Source organism: Mycteria americana, chromosome 17, assembly GCF_035582795.1.
Source record: "Mycteria americana isolate JAX WOST 10 ecotype Jacksonville Zoo and Gardens chromosome 17, USCA_MyAme_1.0, whole genome shotgun sequence".
Classification (NCBI taxonomy): domain Eukaryota; kingdom Metazoa; phylum Chordata; class Aves; order Ciconiiformes; family Ciconiidae; genus Mycteria; species Mycteria americana.
Genome location: NC_134381.1, coordinates 2934187 through 2959050, shown reverse-complemented (window position 1 = coordinate 2959050; position 24864 = coordinate 2934187). Strand labels below are relative to the sequence as shown.

At 43.6% G+C, this 24864-nt stretch overlaps 1 protein-coding gene across 2 annotated transcripts in view; it reads right to left on the bottom strand.

The window, feature by feature from the left end:
• Positions 1-24864, bottom strand: part of PNPLA7 (patatin like domain 7, lysophospholipase) — a 125165-nt gene that overhangs the window by 8995 nt on the left and 91306 nt on the right. For both annotated transcript variants that reach the window (XM_075519829.1, XM_075519830.1), the window contains exons 27-32: positions 17038-17154; positions 12475-12544; positions 10301-10417; positions 8136-8284; positions 6518-6670; positions 3664-3771 (exon numbers count right to left, since the gene is read on the bottom strand). In XM_075519829.1, the coding sequence (XP_075375944.1) occupies positions 3664-3771; positions 6518-6670; positions 8136-8284; positions 10301-10417; positions 12475-12544; positions 17038-17154 (714 nt within the window). The remainder of the gene's footprint in view (positions 1-3663; positions 3772-6517; positions 6671-8135; positions 8285-10300; positions 10418-12474; positions 12545-17037; positions 17155-24864) is intronic.

The following is a 24864-nucleotide window of genomic DNA, read 5'->3' as shown; positions in this document are numbered from 1 at the left end:
GCAGCTGCACCCCAAAGTCTTTGCACTAAGACTTGGAACGCCACTTGTGGGAAACCAGGTGTCTTCCCATGCTCGTCTGGTGCTTTGCAAACAGGAATTTCATGTTTAAACACTTCCTCTTACTACTTTTAAGGACAAAACCACACTCCCATCAGTTAACACAAGACAAAGAGGTGTCTCGGATTCATTTGAAACCTACTCTAAAACCTTTCTGCTGATATATTTTTTTTCCAAGGAGGAAAGTATTCTCTTCAGCACCATCTTTATTAAATAAATTAGAGGAGAAAGACAGTTACTATTGTAGTCTGCTAGATTATATTTAGCTTCGACTATGAATAACACTTCAGTAGACAAAACTTCCCCGAGGAGATCCAATTAACGGTATTGCATTATTCTGTGCTGGGGAAGAGTAAGGGTTGTTCAAGTGAAGTTTATGTAAGGTTCCTGTTGTTTGTGTCTTCAGTATTTGCATTTTTGAGACAAAATAAGCAGTGATTGAATGATGAAAGGAAAGGAAAAGTATCTAAATGATTAAATATCTGGAGTTTTTAAGTAAAAATTCAATGCTTACGACATGGAAACAAGATGATAAGAAACCGCGCTCAGCTCTCAGATGTTGAACACTCCAGAAATAGATGAAAAACTAAAACATAGAGCGCATCAAAACCTTCACTAATGAAAGGCAAGTTAAAAATATCAGCTGTTATCCCTGGAAGATAGCAGAGCTGAAGGACTTAAGTGACTCTAATGGACTAAGGAAAAAAAAAAGACAAACACCCCAGTGGGAGCCTGCAATACTTGTTATTTTGTAGAAATAAATCTACTGAAACGAAAGTCAGATGAAAAAAAATCTTGGTTTTTACTGGACTCCAGAGTTTTCAGAGGAAGAGCAGACGATCTCCTATGTCCTTGGGAGCACAGCCTGGAACCGAGCCTTAGCATCAGTTTGGGAGAACGTACGAAGCGGGTGGTTCCCGCTCCATAACCCGGGCAGTTTGTGGAGTCACTCTCCTGAATCCGTTATTTTCATACTCTTGGTGTCTCAGCAATCAGCACTTTCTGCCTTGTTATCAAGTGCATATGCAGAAATACAATGACAGGCCATGTTTACAATAAGTACATGACATATTTGATCTCCAGGGCAGTTGAAGGGTCACAAAAACCAGGGCAGATTGTGATAAATGTTCAACATGCTGCTTGACACACAGCTGTAATATCATGATTTAACCGAAATATTAGCCTGAATTACTGTATCCCATATAATGGGCAATTTTAAAAGAAGTCTTCTTTAAAAGAAGCATTTGTTACAGCAATGAATATGTTTGAGCTTGTTACCAGCTGGTGATAAAAGTTAGAGGATGAAACAGGACACGTAACCGTTTCTGAGACACGCGCAGTTGTCTCTCCCTCGACTTCTCCTTAGGACTATTACAAACACCCACCAGCTTATAACTAGTCTGAACACAAGGTGTCAGAGGCAGAATGGGGACCTGTCTTCCGCAGCTCAGACTAATGTATCTCCTAGTCCAGGTCATCTTCCCAGTAAGAACAAGGTGAGGAGTTCTGGGGCTCCTCGGATCACCAGCTATTTCCCATAAAGCTCAGTCCCTGTGCTCCTCCCATAGCCACTCACCCTGCCAGGCAGCTTGGGTGGGATTCGGCTGACGATAGGAAGCCATCAGCGCTAGTCCCCCTTGGCTCCCTTCGCACGGCTGGAGCTGAGGGTGCCACTCATCTTCTCCCAACGCAGCCATTTCCATTTCATCAAGTGACTCACACCCCACAGAGGCTTCATCTCTCTCCGGTGACAAATGGGGGTCTAGGGCACCTACCTCAGATGCGGGCGTCATCCACCCCCCGTTGCTGGGCTAATGCCCATCCCTGCAAGTACCGTCCTTCCTCTCCCCTTGCTCACGCCATCTCCCTCCTAGCAAAAGTGCTCTACCACTGATCTCTGGAAGAGCTGCAAATCCTCCATGTCATTTTTCACCTCTATTGACTTTCCTTAGTGAGGGTCACTACAGTTATGATACATTTTGGCAATCACTTAAAATATTACTGCTCATTTCTCTATCTCTAAAAGACGATAAAGATGAATTACTGGGTAAAACACAAAGCCTTTTGTAGCACTTGGGTTTTATATCAGAGGAATTCAAAGGACGGTAAGGATAATAAGCTAATATATTACAATATTGTACCCAAGTCCTCAAAAAGGTGATAACTGTTTCTTAAAAACAACTGAAACTTCCCTGCCAAGAAATTCAGTCAGCCCAACTGAGTTATGAACCAACTCTAGAAGCTGACTTCAATCCTTAAACTGTAAAGCCAAGAGAATTTTATCCTGCTTTTAAGTAGAAGTCTTAACGGGACTGTAACCACACAGCGACACTATGTAGCCCGCAGGTTTACCATAATCAGGCATTTACCAAACTGTACATTAACTGCTCGGATGCGCTGAAGTGGGCAGAACAAGGTGCGTGAAACCCAGTACCTCGACAGCGCTGCAAGCTTCTGCGGAGCCTTAATGACGGCTCTACAAAATGCCTTTTCTAATACAGGAGCGAGGAAGAAAAGCAACAAAGGAAGAAATCTATGGGTCTGCAGGGATTTTAACTCTTGGCTAAAAACACATCTCCAGCAAGGGTTTCGTTCAGGTTTTCTGGAAGCATCTAAGAACATCCTGAAAGCCAGCAACGGCTGAGATCAATGCCAGCGATCCCGATTCACGTCCTCTGTGATGAGCACCGGGCAGCTGGTGGGAGAGCACCACTGCCCTGGCAGACCAGTTCTAGTAGCAAGAACAACATCCAGGTACCACCTAAAGTTTGTGGCACAAGAATAAATGAAAAAGAATTTTTAGAAGGTTACTTGTTCCTACCCAGCATTACTCAGGGAAGCAGTTCAGACGTGCATACAAGCAACGGGTACAAAAGCAGTCCATCGCCTGAAACCACAGACCATCCTCTCTCACAGGACCTGCTGGGGCACAGCCGCAGCCCTCACTCCAGCGCTCGGTGCAGAAGGCAGCTCGGCCAGCAGCATTTAGTGCCCTCGAGACTGCTGACGCACACAGGGAAGGAGAAGAGAAAGGTGGGCATGTAAACACGTACACATCAGCTACGTGTCTCAAAGTGCTGGTTACTGGTGAGCATCCTGCCTTCTTTCGAGGACATTTGTGTTGTGAACGATTCCAGGTTACAAACACGGTATCAATAACCTGTTAGAATGAAACAGCAACAGGAGAGCTGCCCTACAGAGCGCTACGTCGGTTCCTGGGGTTTCAGAGACTGCATCGTACTTGCTGAGGATACGGATGGATCTCTGCATGGGCACGCATCAGGTATCGGGGTGGACAGGCAGACATCAGATCGTGGGCTCTGGCAGAGCACGCTTTGGCCACACTCATACCTGACAATCAGAGGAGTGCAGGACCTCATTCATCCAGGCTATGGTTCAAGGTGGTTCAAAGAAAGAAGTTTCTGAAAAACTGATCATACCTTTTCTTGCCTGAAATACAGTTTTAACTAATACATGCATGCTCACAATAAGGACTTGAAGCAATTGATCGTTCTCCTTCACACCCCTGCCCAGTTTCTGGGCAGCACGCAACCTGGCGTGCATCAGCAGCTCTTGCACAATACCGCATTTAAACTGAACACTTACATCAGTTTTGGATTTGCAAGTCTCTTGCCTGTCTCTTAGCATCTTGTCAAGGACTCCGCTCCTGCACCAGACATTAAATACTGTTTTTCCATGCTGATATCCCACTTCCTGGAAAAAAGAGAGTCAGGGGAAAAAAGTAATTAATAGCTAAAACCCCATTATCTTACATCTTTTGCAAATCAGTAGGAAATCTAGAGGTCTACCCCAAAGCCAAGATGTACTTTTGCTACCTTCCAGCCTCAGCTACATAAGCTGTTCAGCCTAAGAATTAGGGGAACGATTAAGCAAACAAGGTGCTATTTTAAGTCCAAACGCTAACTTGACCTTTGACCCCACAGTATGCAATGAAAAGTGCCACCTGACACAACTATTTTTACAGCAGCGGCTTCAAGCAGGCAGTTCACAGAATAATGCCATATAAAGAGAAGCTTAGGAGGCATATGTATATGCCCTTCCAGTACAGGCTCTTTCTTTGGAAGAAGGTATTAATTAATTTGTGTCTTTTGCCCCCTTGGCTCAAGTCTAGCAAAGCAAAGTTACCACAGGGCACGCGGTTCCAAAATCTCTTGCAACGGCACTGTTGCAAGTTAAGCCAGACAGCACTGAACATGCAAGTGTTAGTTTGCTGGAGCAGAAACGATGGCCCATGGACAACACCCCAAACCCACAAACTCCACGTTCCTCTAACTTAAACGCATAAAGTAATTTGCGTTTGGAATAATAACATGGTGCTGTGTCCTTAGCATGGAAACAACTGGAAAAAATAAACCAATTGCTCCGAGTTTTGCTCTTTTTCTAACAAGAGGGTAGAAACGGTGTTGAAAAATCAAATCGAAAGGACAGGGCAACAGGTGTCAGGAGTCCTGGATCCTATTTCCAGCTCTCGCGCTGACAGCACGCACTAAAGCTCAGGCTTGCGTGGCAACTCCCAAGTGCTGGAAGCAGCCCTGGCTGAGCTGGTATTGTCTCTCCTCTGGTTTTTGGACCAGGGTTCAAAGCACGGGAGGCACTCAGGCTGGAATTCACCTCTCGTAATCTATGGTAGCTCCTCAGCCCAGGGTGGATGTGATTACTCAGGAGGAAAAGGGACTTGACAGATCTACAACTGGCTGGGTCAGGTTGATCCAAAATAACTGCGAGAACTTGAGCTTCAGGAAATGACACGCAGCCGACTTATCGCTCTAGGCTGATACAGAAGAGAGGCTTTGACAAGAAGAGGGGATTTTTGTTCTTTTGAACGTGCTGAATGGTTCTATAGTGCCCATTTCTATTTTCTGTAAAATCCAGGTACATAGCTGAAATAAAAAACCCCACTACTTCATAGCCTATAATAGTAAAGGAATGCCTAGGATGTCCTTTCCTTTAAGGTCAGCACAGTTTAAAGCTTCCCTGTGGACACAAGTTATTTAGCTACACTGCAGGGAATGAAAATCCAGGAGGGTGCTGCCCTTCCATACCTGCGGTGTCTTGTGCCAAGAACTTGCTCACAGAAAGTGACATCTTTGAGAAACCCCACTTTTCTCAAGTTTTATTCCACTGGGAAAAATTGGCCTGGCATCTTTAAATCTCTTTAACGACACCAAATTAGACAGAGACAGAACAATGATTTGACAGCTTACTATCTGTTACTGTGATGAACTACCAGACCCGTCCATCAAGGTTTTCAAAATGGCCAGGGCACTCCATCTAGCGAAGAATATTATTTATCAGCAAAGTCTGAGATCCACCGTTGGCAGACAGCACTGTTTGCCCAGGAGCCATGAGACACCAAATATCCTTGAGAAAATATTTATATTGGGGAAATCAGCTGGTGGTTTGGAATAGCTGCTGTTTGTCCTAAGGACTCTCTCAAATGCAAATCTGGAGGGCTTAATGGTATTTACTGGTTTTGTTTAGTATTTATAAGATGGTACTAGAGAAATCAACCTGCAGCCTAATGAGTATTGTAGGTTCTCACTATATCTATAAAGGACATAACTTAAAGGAAATTGGTGGTGTTTTTTTTTTTTCCAGCCTAGGAGAAGCGCAAAGCTATGCAGAAACACCTGAAGACGGAAGGTGCCTGCATGGCTGAAGCAGGCAAAGAATGGAAAGAGGCAGTAAAATAACTTCCTTGACAAGAGACAATGAGCCAGAATTGCTATCGTTACCTCAACCTGGGCAGAGCCGTTTTTGTTGTGAATGCTGAACTACGTCACTAAGACAACTCAGCTGCACATCTGGAGTCGGTTCTTCCCGTGCTGGTTTCCGATACATAGACAAACAAAACTAAATCCCAGAGACGTGTAACCTGGTACTACCCTTTTTACAACGTCCTTCCACTGACATTGTGCCATTTTCCTGATACCCTATCAGGTGCCGAGGAATTGTGGATGATATGTTTTATTAATAGAAGCGTTGAAACGTTAACCGAGCCAGATATTTTAGCATGTTGCCCTCCATTTCAGTGATTCACGGCCTCCCCTACAGACTTCTGCAAATCTTTCATGAGACAACAAGCTACATAACGAAGGGAAAGAAATGACACCATTTGACAAACCCCAACTGCCCAAAGCAGCTCAGACACCCAAGAGTTTTTACCAAGCAGCTGAGCAATAATTGTCATGAAACAGAGCGAGGCAACTGATCCATTCACAGGTCATTATATAATCAAGATTACTAACTCGATTTCTGCTGTTAATCCAGTCTCACAGTCATGATATCATTCCACAGCATTATTTAGCGTCAGTTATTCACTCTGTGCCAACTGAACTCTCTTACTCCCCAACAGCTTAGGCACTAATTAGCACCACAAACCAGCAGATTTCTATGGAACGGCAATACGGGGGAACTGCCTTCCTCAGGATGCACTTACACAGATTTCATCGAATTTCCCAAAGTCCAGGGTTCCATATCGGTCAATGGGCGGCCGGATATACTCGCAGTAATCGCTGTTCTTCACCATCTCCAGCTGCCGCACACAGCACACGTATGCAAGCCGTGTCTGGATCTCTGCCATATTCAGCACCTGCCAACCAGGCCAGACCCACCAATCATGATTAATTCAGAAATTTCGTTTCAGAATATGTTCTGTTTTCATAACGGAGAAAAAGCAAGTTATCTATCAATTTTTTTTTCCCCAAGAGCACACAGAAGCCTGCAGAAGCCTTCACACATCAGCACCTCCATCTCTTTCCCAGGCAGTGTGGACAGCTAGCCGATGAGTCTCCATAATCCACAGCAGAAAGGGAATTGCCTTCAAACATATTTCTGCAGTTCAAGGTTGAACTGAGTCTTTCATTCCAGATTATAGTGGAACCTTAAGAGAGAGATCTGTGCTGAGGTGAGAGGGGCACAGTGATCCTTCAAGGCAGAAATCAGTGATGATCTCTACAGTACCAGGGCAGAGATTTTGCAGAATGGGTGAGGTTGGCAGGGACCTCTTGAGATATTCTAGTCCAACCCTCCTGGCTCAAGCAGGGTCAGCTGGAGCAGGCTGTCCAAGACCATGTCCAGCTGAGCTTTGAATATCTCCACAGATGGAGACTCTACAATCTCTCTGGTTGGCTAGTGTTTCACCATCCCCAGAAAAAAAAGTGTTCTCTGGTGTTCAGAAGGAATCCCATGTTTTCATGTGTGCCTCCTGTCATTTGGGCAGTCATAATATTTCACTGGGCACTACTGAGAAGAGTCAGGAGCTTCCATTTTCCCCCACCAAACACTCCCACTACGTGCTGGGAGCAGCATGGTCAACTCTGCCAAGGCACAGCAGGGCACTCCACAGCTGCACCAACTCCAAAAGGCCACTTCTCAGGGAGATGAGACCTTTCAGGGAAGGGAGTTATTACAGAGGAAAAACTTAGATTACAGAGCGGTACCCACGGCTTGTAGTATTTTCCCTAACTTTGGGATGCACAAACAAGTATTTTACTTCCAATTCCAACGGGGGAACGTGTTACTTGTAATTGGGAGGGAAGAATTAAAAACAGCATTCGCTTGGGGGGCAGCTGCAGAGCCAGATAATTTAGGAAATGCAGAAGTAACAGAGTTGGCCTGACTGCATGCAACAAGAAAAAAAAATAATCATACTCTGCAGCCCAGTGTTTAATCAGCAGTAGTAAAGCTAATTACTGCCTAGTGCTAAAATCTCCCTAAATCAACACTTCAGAGACATACAGGATAGAAACACTGAATTACTTTTATTGGTAAAATTCGTAAATTCTGACTTTATTAAAACTTACTGCACCTCTAAGGAAAGGTTTCATTGCTCTAACAATTCTACCATCCCCTTCCCAGACTGGGGCTGTACCCTCTCCCATCTCACTGCCTTTCCTTTGGTGTCAGGGCACTGCCCAGCTTGTTTTGTCCATAAGTAAGAGCTCAAACTGAAGAAACAAGATGGTCTGTCACCAGGCTTGCTCCCTGAATGAACAAGGGGAAGCTTCCAGCTCTGTACATAAAAACAGCTGCCATTTTAATATAGCCTGCAATACCTTGACTTTCTCGGCCAGCGGGTTCCACCTCTTCCAGAGCAGCCACCAGCCAGACAAGCAGTCACCGTAGTTGGTGAGGTCTGTCTCATCCCGGCTCCCCACATCGATCGCGATCACCACCTTTGCGCCCATGGACCTCGCAACATCAGCTAGTGGGAAAGAAGGTCGTATCAGTACCGACGCTGCCAACCCTGCTGCTGCTCCACCAAAGCTTACGTACATACTGCTAGGCAGCACATCACCCGACACTGTACCTGCCACAAGTCTCTCTGGACAGCCTCAGATACAAACATTTGCAGCAACTCTGCCGAGAGACCGTGTCCTCAGGGAGGCTCCTACCCCACCTGCTCCATTTGCACGGAGAGATCCCAGCGTGCTGCCCGCTCCGCACCGACCCAGCCCCTGCGTAACCTCAGGGCGAGTTCCCATTGCTGAACTGCTGGTAAACATCACTTATGGGGTAAGTTTTACCCTGGGTCAGCAGGGTGAACCTGACTCTCTCTGAGGCCACGCTGTCACCAGAACCAACGTGAAGACAGCAGCAAAACCGTACAGCAGGGAGCGGGGGAGAGGAGGTGGGACACGCACAGCTCAGGTGCAGGTACACCGGAGTAGAGCACGTTAAACCCACCTATTCTACCTCGTGCAGCAGTTCTCATGAGAACACAGTATCTGGGGGACGTGTAGAGAGAACAAGTGGCAGTGGCCTTAAAGAGGAGAGTCAGCAGTGCAGGTGTCAACCCTGCAGACAGAAGGTAATAAAGGAAAGGAGCAGCGCAGGAACCGGACAGCAAGGAGAGGCTGGGAGAATTTCAGGCTAAGAAAAGCTTTGGGATGCAAGAGAAAGATTCATGTTTGGAAGTGGGAGAGAAATGAGGCAACACTTCCTACTTCAAGGTCAGTAAAAGGACTAGCTGCAGCCTTTGGATACGGGCGAGGATTTAGGGAAGTGCCAAGGGAGGGAAGAGAAGGACATGTACCTCACAGAATGAATTTCTATTTCTTCCACACCCCCAGAGTCCAAGATAGTTGCAGTTTCCAGAATAGTTATGCGTAGGAAAACCACAGCTCTGAAGAGCCAATTTAGATGCTTAATTTAGACACTTATTTAAATCAGATCTGTTCTGTAACTTGGATTTATATTCCTGGGCTCGTTCAGTCTATTGTATCTTTTCCACCCAGTGTCACCTGCATGTGTGCTCTTTGCCCTCTCCAATATGTGCAGGTGGAAAAGGTGCCTTGGTTCCTTGGTTTGCAATTCATACTTTTGCCTACAGACACAAACAGGGAACGTCAGATGCAGATTTTGGGGGTCTATTTTGTGTTATTTCCATTTCTGATTTTTAGGCAAATACAGCTCTGATGGAAAAACATAGTCTGCGTTTGTCTTGAACACGTAAATGATTTTGTTGCTCAGATGCGGAGTCTCTAGCTTAGATTCCTTCCTCTTTCTTTGTACACAATTATAGTCACAAACTGCAATGACACCACATGTCTCTGCTACCTTGGCCACCCTCCTGAGCCACCCACCTTCCCACGCTTTCTGACTTTGATGACAACCCTGATTGAAACACATCCCAAACACACACGAGTGAATTCACATGCCTTGGACCCTTCTGGGGTCCTCAGAACACCCCAAACTCCACATCACTCTTGAACATCACATGATTCCACCCCCGCCACGTGCTAGCAGCTAACCAAGACACTGATGCCTGTCAGCTGAACCCTTCAGGCACTGGGTGACACCACTCCGAACAACAAAGAGTTAATGCTGATGCTTTCTCAGAATTATTTCTTATTCAACTGATACTTTTTGAAAAGAAACTCAAAGATAGACTATATGTTTGCAGTTTAATTTCTGCTCTCTCCTTTCAGTGAGCACTAAAATAAATTCAAAATTAGCTTGGAATTATAAAGTTCAGAACAAGTCTATGAGGGAATACTTCATAACAAAAATATAGTCTTAATAAAGCCATGATAAAGCAAACACCTAGGAAACTGAGAACAATGACTCCTGGTAACCATCATGAGATTAAAGGTGCCCGCAATATTTCTCCTTGTTTCCTTTTTTGGAAAAAAAAAAAAAAAAAAAGAGGACAAAGTTTTGGAGGCTGTTTGACAGCTGCGTTCTCAGTAACTTCTTCCCAACTGATCTGTGCACCTACCAGGAAGGTTGTTGATATAACCTCCATCCATCAAGAGGTGCCCATCCTTCGGGTCACAGAGAGGAGGCATATACCCAGAGAGGGACATGCTGGCACGGACATACCTCCACAGAGAGCCTGCAGGAATGAGAGGGAGGGAATGGCAACAGCATTAATTACTGCCACAGAGGTGGGGTAGGCTTTTGCACTCATTAAAATAATTGGGAGATAGAGGCTCTCCTGAGAATACCGTTAGAAAGTTATTAAAGCAATTTATTATTTTCTATACCATAATCCTGGCTAGGAGGGGAAAAAAAAAAACCACCAGGCTATTCAGACATACTATCAGGCAAAGGCTTTAGAAACCACAGTTTTAAGCCCATGCCTCATATTTATTGCCTTCAAGGAGATTTCAGCATATGCCTGACTGCGGGGATCATCTTTAGTGCTTTGTTGAGCTTACACTGATAAGGAAAGGAAAAGGCTTCTCCTGGGGACAAAGGGATAGAAAGAATAAGCAGATTGAAGTGCAGCTCAAGCCATTATGTTCTGCAGAGATCCACAAAAACCAGACTTTTAGCGGGAGCTGAACATGAAAAATATATGATGTACAAGCCCCAAAATTCTGTTTTCTCTGCTCTGTAATAAGCAAACATTTTCACTTGTAAAACCAGTGTGAGTACATGGTGGCGATCTTGTCTCTTCTTAGGACATTTCTGTTAATAGTGCTGTAAGGAAGGAAGTTATAATCTTTTAAGCTGTTAGAAAGAGAAAGTTTAATCAAGTAGAAATCGATTGGATCTGTTTCCTGTAAAACATTCTGCTTTAAGGCTCTTATTTACTGATTTCTCGCTTAACATTTGCATCAGCTGAACTGAGAAGACACTCCATTTCCAAAGAGGCCAAGAATCTCATCTGAGAAGCAAACCTTTAAAATATCAAAAATAAGTAAGACTTGCAGTGTTAGCTCTCTTTCAATAATTAAGTACTCGGTGCTTCAAACAGCAATTCTTTCCAGCAAACTGGGAATTGATTTTTTTTTCTTTTCTTTTTAAAATATATAACAGTTTGTTTCTAATTATAACCTAAGCACACCTACTGTTTAGCACAGGTCAATACTGGCAGATTTGGGTTTTATTATTAATAGTTTTAGTTGAGTTAAAACTTCCACCCAAGAAAAATGCTGACTTCTTGTGTTACACCCCACAGATGAAACCAAGATGGGCAATTGCAGCAGCTGGGAACTTCCTTCCTCTCCTTTCAGTGAATTCTGGAGACGACCATAACTATTCTCCAGCTGACTTCTATCCTTACATTAAACTTCCGCAGGGACAATCAGCTGGATGGAGTGAGTTTCCTGACCTAAATTGGCTTAACCTGCTGCAGAACAGCAATACAAAACCTCTAAGAAAGGTTAATCCTTTGTCTGCTCGTTTTAGCTCCCTTGGTTGTCCTCGGTCAGCGAAGCCCCGGTGTCAGTATAATTTAGCGGTTCTGTAACCCACACCCTAACAGCCGGACTGGACACTCACCTGCGCCAGCTCAAAAGACAAAACATCAGAGACGTGGCAACAAAGGCTTCAGCCACCCAAGGGGTAGCTGGTAGGCTTCTACTTTCTTCACTGAAGCCTGAGTCACTGCACCGTTACCCCAAATAGACAAAAGCTAAAGCAAGCATCCCACAGGGCTGCCACCACGTCCTGACAGCAGAGCAGACAGCTCGGATCTTTCTCCTCTGTTCAGTCAGTAAAGTACATTACAATTTTCCACCAGAGAAATAAAGAGGACTGGACACAAATGAGAACCTAACCCAGCCTCTGCTTCAGGCACAGGAGTCTATTGGGAAAACAGCTTCATTTATGGGAATTTAAATCTTAAAATGTTTTGGTTGCATTAGTTCTGATTTATGGCTAACACACCTGCACTTCATGGGATGTTTTAAGGAAACAGATGGTGTCAACGGACCCATTTTCTCTCTAAACAGTGAATACAGCATTTCATCTAATTTCTTCCCAACAGCTCTGTTCCTTGTTATCTGTGTACCACCACAGTTTGGTGCTCAGCAAATAAGAGAAGGGAGAAACAAAAGGCAAGACAAATTTAAAGGCAAGGAAAATTCCAGGAACAAGGGGTGACATGAAGTCTCACATCATTATTTAAGACCTGCTGCCGGAGAAGGCCGCCTGCACACTCACCGTCTGTGTGGACCCTCATGGCTGAGGCTGTGATGTCAGTTGTGATCGTGAAGTAAGGAATCCACAGATCCTGCAACAGAGGAGGTCCCAATTTTACTAAATCTATAACCTTGCACTTAAACTAAAACCTGTGCCTAACACAAACCAAAGCAACAGCCTCTGTATCTTAACAGACAGAGCTGTAAACACAAACACCTGCATGGATGGAGAAAAATCCATCAGCCCTGTGTTTGGGTTCATAAATTTGTTTCTTATGCGAACACTTCATGCAGAACCAAGGCAGACAAAAATCTTTATTTCCTTTTTTTAATAGCAAAAAATACTTGTTCTGGAAGACTGGCCAGCATGCAGAGCAGCACAGAAACCTCATCACTCAAACCAGGAGTTCACCTTCTTTCTGATATCTGTTTTTCTTTCAGATGAAGGGGGGGTGGTGGTGGTGTCTGATGACAACTCTCATCTGAAGAGATCCCTAGGCTGTTTATTGCTGGAGGACAACATGAAGGGAAGACTCGCCTTTCATGTATTCAGTCTCTAAATACCTGCTGCTTTTGGCCTCCCCTGGATACATGGCACTAAGTTAGAAAGACCTTTGATCTCACCCAAAACGGCCATTCTTGCACTTCACCCAACTGTTTCCACTCAGGGTGGGGTTCATCTACTACACAGAGCAAGTCTTCCATAATTGTGTTCACCCATGGACGGGCATGCGACTACTCAGTTACCTGTAACCCCAACCTGAGACTGCAGCAGGCAGCATCTTCCTTAACTCAGTTCCTGAGACACCACAGCCCAAGACAGAGAGAGGGAAGAATGAGAGTCATGGTCTCTTGACTAAATGACGTTCAATTTGTACCTTGTGATGATGAAGCTAAGGGTCATTTCAGCAGGAGATGCAGAGCAATGCTGCTGAGACCCAAAGCTGCCTAGAGGCAAAGAGGACAACACAAAGCTTTGCAGCATTACCTACAGGAACAAGCGACCCTGCAAGGCAGATCTTCAAGAAGACCCCAGAGGTTGCCTGAGATACTGCAGGGTAAAATACCAGTGAGGAGTGTGGTAAATAACCTACCTAATAAGCAGGATGATACACAAAAAGAATGGCCGAGCTAAGTCCTTTACAAGTTTATTCAACAGGGGCTAGACCGAGTCAACACGCCCTGCTCCTGCCAGGGGAAGTTCTCATTTTTGTTTCAGCCATGTCTGTACTCACGTCCCACTAGCTGGAAAAGTGAGCTGGGAGGTGGCCTTCCAAATGCATTGGAGTTTGCTGAGGAGAGGATAGTTTTGGAAAGCCTCCATGGTGTCTAATGAGAGGGTTGCTTGCAGAGGGAAAGGAGGAGGACTTGTTTAACAAATTGAACTTATGCCCAGGAACAGCTGATGGGTTTCTGTCAATCAGTAAAGCTGAATCAAGGCTGAAGAGGTAAACCTGCTTTCCCATCCAGTCAGCCTCTTTGTTCACGGAACAAGGTGTCTGGGTCTTCTCTAGCATAGCTTTGATGTGCCTTAAACTCAAGCCAAACAAGGATTTGGACTCCAGCTATCAGCATGAGCCGAGACTGACTCTCTGGTCAGTCTGTATTTCTGGTGTAAGTTTCTGTGCTGTTCAATACGAAATTCTGAACTGCCGAGAAGGAGGGGTTTTTTTCTAGTGAGTTTAATCTCTTAAGCAGCTCTGCAAAGATGGTGGAATTGGGGAGGACTAACAGATGCTGCCCAAGTATTACAACCCATCTGGTATAAATGCCATAGGAGGGCGGATGAATAAAGTGTGACTACGAGAGTATTAGGGGTGCCTCTCCATGCTAAAGATATTCTGATGATTGCAAATCTCAGTGCATCAACCGTATTTTAAGCAAAAATAGGGGAATCGGGAAAGAAGTCTATCTGACACTTCCTTTCATATTCATGCAAACACATGCGCAAAGGAAACTAAACCAAGACCTATCATGCAGTAATAAAGACTGCATTTCTCAGATATTGTTTCATTTATTTTCAGGACAGAGCATTATTCAAGTCTGAAACAAGACTTGATAAAAGTATTTTCTGATTCCTCACACCTGAACCTCCAGCTGAGATAACATGCCAGAGCATTTTGTGCTTCTGGCACGGGGGATAAAAATTCCAGAGCCTGCTGCTCTCCCGGAAGGATGGGTAATTTCAGAGGAGCAATAACTGTATTTCCTGAGAAATATCTTTTAAGCGCCCTGCCCTGGATTTCTGCGTGCTTTCCTGGAAGAACTTGCACAGGCTGATCTCTTCTTGTGGAGCATCTTTGGCTGACATCTGTAGCAGCAATCATGGGGGTTGCTGGTAACCAGGGCTACCCCACAAACAGCACGCTGGGAATCAGGAGACACCTACGTTACAAGGGCTGTTAGAGAGCAAATTTAAGAGAAAATGGAAACCTCCCTTTCAATGTCAGAAATAACAGTTCAACGTAAGTGCTTCTGCTCCCTGGCTCTGATGCAGAAGAGGGACGAGGGCACGTGTGAGAAGTGCAGGAGTGCCACCTCACAGCCACGGGTAGTACAATGGAGGATCTGGCCCAGTGCTTCCTAATTTTAAACTTTTATAGAGACACAAGGGCCAGTATCCACCCCAGCCCCTCAGATATGAAGTTCTCAAGGTTCTGCTACGATCTCTGTGGATCCTCCCAGGAAGGAGCAGTTGTGCCAAGCATCCAAACACAACCTATGTTCGTAAGGCTATAATTAACTCTTGTTAATATGTATTTCCAGTTGGAAATCATTGCTACCCACCCCCCTCCAAAACAACTCCAGCTACTGAGAAAAGACGGATGTTTGCAGTTTGGACACTCTGAAATAATGCTTTAAGAAAACATTTGTTCAAGGTTTAATGCGTCTTAGTTCGGCTTCTGTTACTTTATAAGTTACCCTTTACACTTAGGCAGCTTTCAATTTCCGTCTGTCTAGTGACATGACTGGTTAACCTGCGCTGATAACACGAATTGCCATGCAGGGGTAACTGCCCCTTTCCTGGCAGAGCTACCCAACATTTCTCCTTGTTTATCTGATGGAAGTCTTCCGACATGAAGACATCCTCAGGCACAGACTGAAGGGTTTAGCCTATGACACTCAACACGCACACACAAAGATGATGCTGTTGCATGCCTCAGAACTGGACTTCTCTTGGACAAAACCTTCCTCTGACTCCAAGGTTAGAACAGATCATGCAATTACAGGTGTTAAAAATCTTAAGGAAGGAATCTACTGCATCTTAAAGGCAAGTACAATAAATTGACTGCTGAAATTAAAAGCAGTGATAGTAGACCAGGGGAAGCTGGTGCCACTTAAGCTCAGAGGAGATTTTCTTCCATTTTGTCACTCACTCCTCCTCAAAGCTCTGCTCAGCATTACCCTACAGCCTCTCACTGCAATGTACCATCCACAATTCACGCCAAGTTAACTGAGAGAAGACCGTGCTTAGCACCACCAAGACGGTCTCAGCGCTTTGCACAAGGCAGCTCCTCAGCTACATCAAAGCAAGTAGAGAGGAGCTGGTTTAGTCATTGGACAATCCCACGTTTTCCTCTCAGGCACTGCTGGAACCAAAGATAAGAGCTGGAGTGCTTCAGGAACGGGTACTCATGACTGAAGAACTGAGAGTATGGCTAGTGCTGCCCAAATAACAAAACAAAAATAATTCCAATCTCGGAAGGACTTATCCCTCTAAAACCTGTTTGTTCCCAGCACCATCCACTCCGCACAGCAAAATGCTATTTTAAGCCATGTTCTGATTAATCACTTACTTTCATACTTGCATTTAAGTAGGGAATGTTTTAGATTATTTTAATAAATATATTTAAAGTATATATAGTGTTAATTTGCTACATAATCTTTCATCACAAGGATTTTGATGAACAAACACAGGAATAATTTGGTTAAAACCACAAATGAGGTAAGATTGCAAGACTACCCAAACACTTGCTAAGCTTGGTGATCTAGGAAGACAACCATTTATAAACGGCTACTGCTGGGGGACAGAGGATAGGTGGGATTCTGAATGTGGCTATCAGCTCAGGTAGACCGTTCAACATCCAGCAATTACAAAAGGTCACCATATGCAAAACAGTAAACAAGACACTTGGACGTTATTGCAGTTTTCAATAGGCTGTTCATAAAAACTCATTCTAGCTTCAAAAATGAAATTAAAAAAGCCAAGCCCATTGCTACCCTCTTCAAGACCTTCTTCTGGTGTGCCCTAAGGGTCTCTTAAGCCCGGTTTGCAGAAAAATAATAATAAAACAGTCTCAGCAATTCTACTTCAGTGACACAATTTTAACTTCTTCTCTCAGACAACGGGATCCCTTTGTCAAACAGAACAGAAGTAGCTACAAATAATCTACTCTTTGTGTTTTCTAAATCCACCAAAGTGAAAGAACAGGCTCCTTCCTATATAACATCACATTCACAGTTTTAACATGTTTTCAGTCATCCCACAGCCCCATATCTCATATTAGCATGGAAGAAAGCTATTTCTGCTACAACAGAGTACAGTGACATCATTTACTATACATAAAGAGAGTAAGCAACCTACCTCTATCTGCTTATCTTTGAAGATGCTGTTGATGCTGTTGTTAAAAGCTGCTCCAGAAAACATAGAGGTTATTGGATATGTCAAGTCTAGAATAGTCTTAAACACTGAGTTCATAACCTAAAAAGAAAGAAAGAATAAAAAAAGCATTTCAAAGGTAAATATATGCAAGAATCCATATTAATGTAAGCATTAATATATGCAATTTGAGAGACGACATATTCCAGATTCTACATCCAACACGTTGGACGCATTGCTATTTTAAGTAGAAGAGTTGTCAAGGGGACAGAAATACAACTACAAAAACTACAACCAGTAACTCCTTGTACGGTGCCATATATTTACAACAAAAAGCAGCAAACGCTGCAGCCTGTTTGCAATAAGGCTATGGGAGAATGTACATTTGCATTGCTTCCTTTTATGCTACCCATAAATCAAAACGTCCCGCTAAAGCAGTGTGCACGGGCACAGGTTTCTGCCTTAAGTGCATGTGAATGGTATAGTTTAATTCTTGATTTTTTTTTTTCATAACAGAAAGATATTATTAGTTATCTCCCTCTTCATTATCCTTTTGAGTTGAAACTTCAGCTTGTTTAAAGTTGTCCACAGTGTATGTGCAGTTCACCTGCGTGGAAGGGAAACCATAAATCTGTAATATAGGAATTGATGTAAACATTTGTACCTCTCATCTCATTTCTGGATCACACCTAATTTTTCTTCCAGTCCGAAGTCTTTTTTCTTGTAAGTGTAAGCACTTACAAAAACACATATGTGATTCTCTGGGACTGCAACAAGGTTAGGTCGGTCAGACTTTAAAGAGCTTTAAACACACTTTCTATGTATTACTGTCAATGATTTTTCATTCCCGAAGTGAGTTATTGTGCTCTTCACCTGCTGCTTGGCAGCCAGCATTTAGATACTACTACTATCTCCATAAGCGAGATAAACCGAACCACGTTAGGTTTCCTAAAGCACCATAGATACCCGTTACATTACGTAACAGCGGCAGGCACTGTCAAATGTGTCTCTTCTAAACACACGTATACTATAATTAAGCTTTCACCCATTCTTTTTTTCCCCCCCTCCATTTCAAGTGCATTACATCTGTGCACTAACCTACAAGATAAAACTGTGGAAGAATGGTTAAGTGAAAAAGGACACAGCTTAATTGATGTGAGCAATCCAGCCTTTGATGGGGCCTGGGAGCCAGAGATCAAGGTGAAATTCCCTTGAGAACAGCAGAAGGAGTACTTGGTAAAGCAAGATAAACGGGACTAAGCCTGGGAAAGTGCTGATAAGACCCCCTTTGTGAACAGTGCGTGAACGGCAACTTTGTACCAATCATATAATTGTTTTAAGCGCGTGGACAAGTATAGTTATCCAATAGAATAGTCGCTGTTAGCGCGTGCTTTGCTTAGCTTCTATATAAACCTGTTAAGTAATCTGAATAAAGGAGGACGACCATACTCATATTGAGATTCATCGTTACTCCGGGTCCGTCTCCCACTCCGACATAAAACGATGAAAATACCTAAACTATATGGCATTATGGCCACTGTATTTGTCCTATAACCATGCTATTGGTCTCAAATCCTAATAAATCCTAACAAAATTCAATGCCCAATATATTGCATCAAAGTCAGTTAAAATGCAATAGAAGACCAAAAAACCCCAATTAACTCATTCGCAATTAAACAGGGTTTTACTGGATGAAATATTTCCATTAGATGAAATATCTTCTCTCTCTACACATTCTCTTTAATTTAACAAACAACTTAACAGACAATATGGGACTGTAGCCAGGCAGAGACCTACAGCACGACCCAGCCTCCAGAACCGCAGTCTATTAGAGGATCTGCGATCAACATCTGGCCTTTGCTTTACTCCAGCAATGATTTAAAGAGCAGGATTAGCCTACATTGTCATGTCCAGCTGCTTTTAAATACATATTAGGTATCTGCCCAGAGAATACATGTCCAAGTGGGGGGGGGGGGCGGGGGGGGGGGGGAGGAGAGAGAAAAAAAAAAAGAAAAGAGATCCTTAAAAACAAGTATATATACAGGAAACATGGGAGAATGTAAAAGCCTTAGCACAAAACCAATTACGAACCTGTCACCTTCATTCACATCCCCATTTTAGGTTCTGATGGGGCAAGGACAGCGTGCCAACCTAACTGTAGTCTTGCTACCCACAGCTTCAGAGTTAAATGGAATTAGTTTTGTGCTTAAAATAGGGATTTGGTCTCTGACATTACTTAGACTGATTAAATCAAGGAAAGAGGCATTTACAAAAAGTCCTTTATTTAATACTGAAGAAAAATCTCTCCAACTCAGCACCAAACATCAGGCTACCCTTGTTGCGAATGATCTTCATAATGCTGAGCCTCTACATTTTCCCTACAATTAATGCTTGCAGTAATGTTGTACATGAACAAAATACTACTAATTAACAGTTATTTCTTAATACTCTCATTTCTCATAACTGGAAGATGCCCTTTCAGCAGATGCCGATGGCCAACAGCCTCCCTCAGCCTTCCAAGAATAGCTGCTACCACCTACCATTCTCAAGATAAATTAAGTTAAAGATCACCCTTTGGAAAGGCAGCCAGAGCCTTCCAACTTCTGCTCTACTTCATACTTCTCGACTAACCAACAGCACACGGGCCAACACCGGCGTCTCCAGGAACGACGCAGCTTCGGTTCCCCACAGCACAGCCCGGCCTTAAGGCACCGCTACCAATTCTCTTAGGAGAGAGCAGGTATTTTGCAATTCTTTGTGAACTTCTCGTGAACTTTCATTTCTACAGCTCTGCTGCAAGATGAGCTTTCTTATTAAAAAGACCTTTAATCCCAAAATGATTTTTAAAAGCTACCCTGTGCTATAAGACAACTTCAACAAGGAAGGGACAAGGTTCTTCTGCTCTACGAGCAGAACAACAGAGCAAACACACATGATGGACAAAAAGAAACCTGAATTCTAATCTCTGGCTGTTTTGTTCTTTGATGCAGAATGGTTGTAAACTGGTGTTAAAACCCAGGATAACCCCAGGATTTTCCAATGTTCCCGAGTATTAAAAAAAAAAAAAAAAAAAAAGAAAAAGAAAAAGAAAAGCAAGGGTATAGGAAAACTTGTTGCAAGATCAAAAATCTAAAACAGCAGCACAGATTAAATACGTTTTAAAGTACTACAGACAGCATCCAGAATTTCCTTTAGTGCCTTTTCAGTGTTCACGTATCAAGTTTCAATGAAACAAGCAAAGGAACTCACAAAGAAAAAAAAAAAGTTAAAGACAAAATAAAAACGTAACTCAGGCCAACAGTTTCAGATAAACCGCACTACAGGGATATACTTATCCTGAAGGCAGGAACACCATATAATGGAAGTTCAGATTTAAAGGTAAACTATTAAGAAATCTAAGAGGTGAAGAAAATTAAAATTAATCCGTCTAAGAAACCGTAACTATCTCAGAGTCAGGTAAAGGAGAGAGGCAAGGTAAGTAAATGTATGTTTAAAATCAGGTTCAGATGTTCTGATCCTGCAACATTAACATGCCATCTGCATGACCATTAGCTGATGTGGTCACTACAGGGCAGAAATAGGATGCCTTAACAAGGCATTTCAAAGCAATAGGCATGCCTGGATTTTGCGTGCAACCTTTTATCTGAATTTCCCAAGTTATAATGCTTGATTTAGGGTTCATTTCAACACCCCAAATAATACAATTGAGATGGTAAATATGAACCATCAGGCCTTATCACTACATGAAAATAGATTTTTCCTGTATCTCTTGATATAACAAATTTTTAAGATTTAACAAAAACACACCCAGTATTTTTGTCTTCTGTTGTTAATAATCTCAAATACAGTATTCCATCTGAAAGGCAACCGGAGGGAACACGTCAGCTGGCTTAGGAGGGAAAAGCAATCTGCCCTCTTTTAATTTTTGCAAGCAGAGAAACCTACTGAATAAAACCTTCAAACCAGGTTGATAAAGTTTTAAAGATGCAATTAAAAAGCACCAAGCCGCAGCAGAGTGCACCTTGGCAGGCCGATGCTGTCCTCGAGCACCAGCGGGCTGGAGGACACCCAAAGCAGGTTCTCTGCTGCAGCTCATCAACCCCATTTCAGAGACAATACGCGCACGTTCGTTAGCGTGCAATCTGTAACGAACCTCTTATTTAGTTAGGACTCACTGTGCACTTTAAAGCTGCTTTAGCTCGTGTTGCCTTTTGCTGTGCCTGAACCAGCGCTAAGGCACAGGAACCAAGGCTCCCTTCACCTGGGGGACTGGGACCAGTTTATTTTGCTGATCTCCTCTGGTCAGGAGGTCTCTTTCCCATAATATCCTGCCCGCTCTTCATGCCAATTTAGTTTGGCAACGTTTGCCTACTCAGCTGAGATTTTGTGTTTGTTTGTAGGGATCCGTCCTCGTAGCTGTTGTTACACAGGAAGATCTGGCATACGAACAAAACAAAACCGTGTAGGATGCAAAGTGATTTACAAAACACCGCACCTAACGACGATGCTCGCCCTCCGACTTCCACAGCGAAAGGACCGTTTGTGGTCCCCATCGCGTGGGCATCGCACCCTTCCCCACGAACCCTTCTGCAGAGCCATCCAGTCGGTTGCACGCTGCCACCGTGCTCCTCCTCCGCGCTCCCAAGCCACCCTTAACCTGCACCCGGTCCCACACGCATCACCCCGGTACGGGTGTAGGCATCACCCCGGTATGGCAGAGAACAGCTTTTTTTTTTTTTTTCCCCTCAAAACAACACATGTAACGGATCAAGAAGAGTATTGGGATCCAGTCTGACAGCAGCTTGATCTGACCCAAACTGGGGCTGACGGTTCTGCCCCCCCCCGCCCTGTGCCGGCACGGCTGCCTTTGCAGCAGGCAGCTCAAGGAGCTGAGCTGGCCAGAAACTAGCGTGACAGAAAAAAAAAGGCGATTAATTTTTGGCCAGATCAGCTCATTAAACCACAGTATCTCCCAACGCGTGAATACTAGAGCGGCATTAGGGAGAGGCAGAACCTCACGACTGCGACCTCAGAACCCCCCCACGTTTATTGTCGCTGTCATGCAATCACAGCCAGCAAATGACTGCGGCATCCTACCCAGCAATTCTTAATTCTCATTATAGGAAGCTTTTTAAGCTACACATTCCTATAACCATATTGCCTTCAACAGTAGAATATTCCATTCTTTGTGAAATATTTATACTTTGAAATATTAATTCTCCAATTAAAAACCCAAGAAAACCCAACAATCTGGAAACATGAAAGCTTTTGTTTGTTTGTTTTTCTGGTTAAACACAGGTACAGAAGAGACACAGAGGAAAATATACGGTAACTAAACTGACTGGTAATTTTCTGTATTTTGACAAAAAAACCTAATATATTTCTTTGTTGCTTCATTAGGTCCAGAAAACACATCCCATTAAAAATACCCCTTCTCTCAGCCCCAAGTGTACAACTAGAGATATGCCAATTTAAAAAAACACCAAAAAGAGAAATAACTGCAGGACAAAACCAGCATTTATTTTGATGGATTAAAAAAAAAATAAAAAAATTCAGAGTTAGCTAATCCATCACAGCAAAGACATTTCAAACCTCCCCCAGGCTAGAAAAGCCAGGCTGCAAGGTTTTGCACAAAGAGCGCTCAGCAATAACCTTCAGCAGCAAAAGCTCGCAGGCTTTAGAGGAGCAGCATCAGCAGGTTCTGTAGCAGGGAGCCCTCAAGCCTTTTTGCATAATGGCGGCTTAACGGAAGACGCTCCCCAGAGCGCCTCTTGCGCAGCGGCCGCCTCCCGCCGCGGTCCTCGCCGGCAGCGACGCTGCTCTGCAGGACAGCAGGAACGGTCCCGCAACTTTTGGACACTGGGAATTTGGGGCTTATCTGATGGATTTATCATCTCGCTCACACTCGGCCCCTTCGGGTGGATCTTCTATGAATCCCCAGCAAACCTCCCTGCTATTACGCACAGAGCTGGTGCTCAGTGAAAGGAGCCGCTCTCCTTGCTCAGCCTACAGTTGCTGCGACACAATACAAGAGAAAATAACTCAGAATAGCCACCGTTAAAAAGATTTGTAATCCCTCAAGCTACTTTGTACATTAGCTGTGATCTGAACTCGGAGAGACGGTTTTCATGGCTTTCTTCAATTTACAATGCAACCACTTTGCTGGACTGTGCTGTTAACAGCGAAAAGGGCTTCAAACAGAGCGGTCTTTTCTTTTTTCATTCTCAAACCCTTGAACAATTCCTGGTTTGGATGTGGACCTGGCAAGCTTGTCAGAACAATCATGAAAAACCTCAAGTAAATCCATTCTTCATTAATAAGATGAAGTGTTTGCTCTAACAGAGGTCATTAACCTCTCTTCCAGCTACTTACTTGCAGATTTCAAGGTACCAATACCTGAAACAGCCTGAGGCTGGGCCAAACCCTGTCTTTTCCTTTGTGAAACGTTCTCTGAGCTTTGCAATTTGTGTTCAAAAGTTAATCAATAGATTACATTTCTTCTTTTCATCTTTTACTATTTCTGGTAAAAGCGAGTGTGATTCCAGATTAGGCTGGCGAGCTCAAGAGCGGCAATGCTGGAAATGAAGCCGGCTTTGATGGGAGCACCGGCCTGAGCAGCCCAGAAAACAGCATTTCCAGCTTTGCAGCACCCCCTGCGCAGAAGAGATCTGACGAGTTAATATACAAGAGGAGATAATCCTCTGGACAGATGCACGGAGGAAAATTCCATCGCTCTAGCCTAACCAAGAGCAACGGAGAGAGGGCAGTGAGCCACAGATTGCTGGAGGCTAGGAAAACATTGCAGGGAGGTAGCACCACGTGCTCACCCTGCTCAGATGCCGTCCTGCAAGCCTTCGGTAGTGACCAATGCGGGAAATAAAGAGTGCAAGCTTAAATGGATGTCTGATATGATTCAGTATAGTTGTTTTTATGTCCTTAATCTCAAGCCTCCTCCACTTTTGCGATTGCAGCGAACTGCTTTGTATCATAAACAGTTTATAGTTTGGGTGCTTCCCAAGCCAGGCAGTTCTTATATAAAAGCACAAAATCCACATTCTTCTAGCAAACAGTGACAGGGAGGTGAAAGAGTCCCGTGGTCCTCTGCCCACCCGGAGAGCACAAACATGCTGGGGCCTCAATGTGTACTTTAATGCCCTAGACGATCTAGCTTGCAAGGTAAGTGGCATCTTCCCAAGAGAAGTAGATTTCGTCTCAAAGCCTTGGCAGGTTAGAAGACACTTGGGAAAGGTAAGCAGTGTACATGTGCCAACTCCAGACTCCGATTTCCCCCTGAAACTCAAGGTCTAAGCAGACCCAGAACTTAATCCAATTTAGAAAACTCCCCACAGTGCTTCCCTTTCAGTAAGAAAACCGATGTGAAAATGTGGTTTTCGTATAACCAATACAAAAGTTGGAACCGCACTGTAACTAGCAAACTTCAGAAATAATGTTAATCTTCACCATTAGTCAGTTTGAACCAGGTGTAATCAATAAATTCACCCACAGAAGTCACTATTTAAAACAACCTTCCCAAACCTTGGTTTAACTATGAAAATATGGTTTTGTTTATATTAAATATTTAAGTTAAAAATTTCTCCTGACACAGAGTACCACCAGTCAGGCTACACCGTGAATTACACATTTTGTATTTAGTTTAGAGAAGGATTACCTCTGTCAATCAGTTCCACTGAAAAATGACAGCATGTGAGAACGAAAGAGAGAAAATTATACAAAAGAGAAACACATTTGTTGAGAGTTGGAAAGGAAACAGATTCCAGCACATAAAAAGAGAAGATAAAACAAAGATAAACA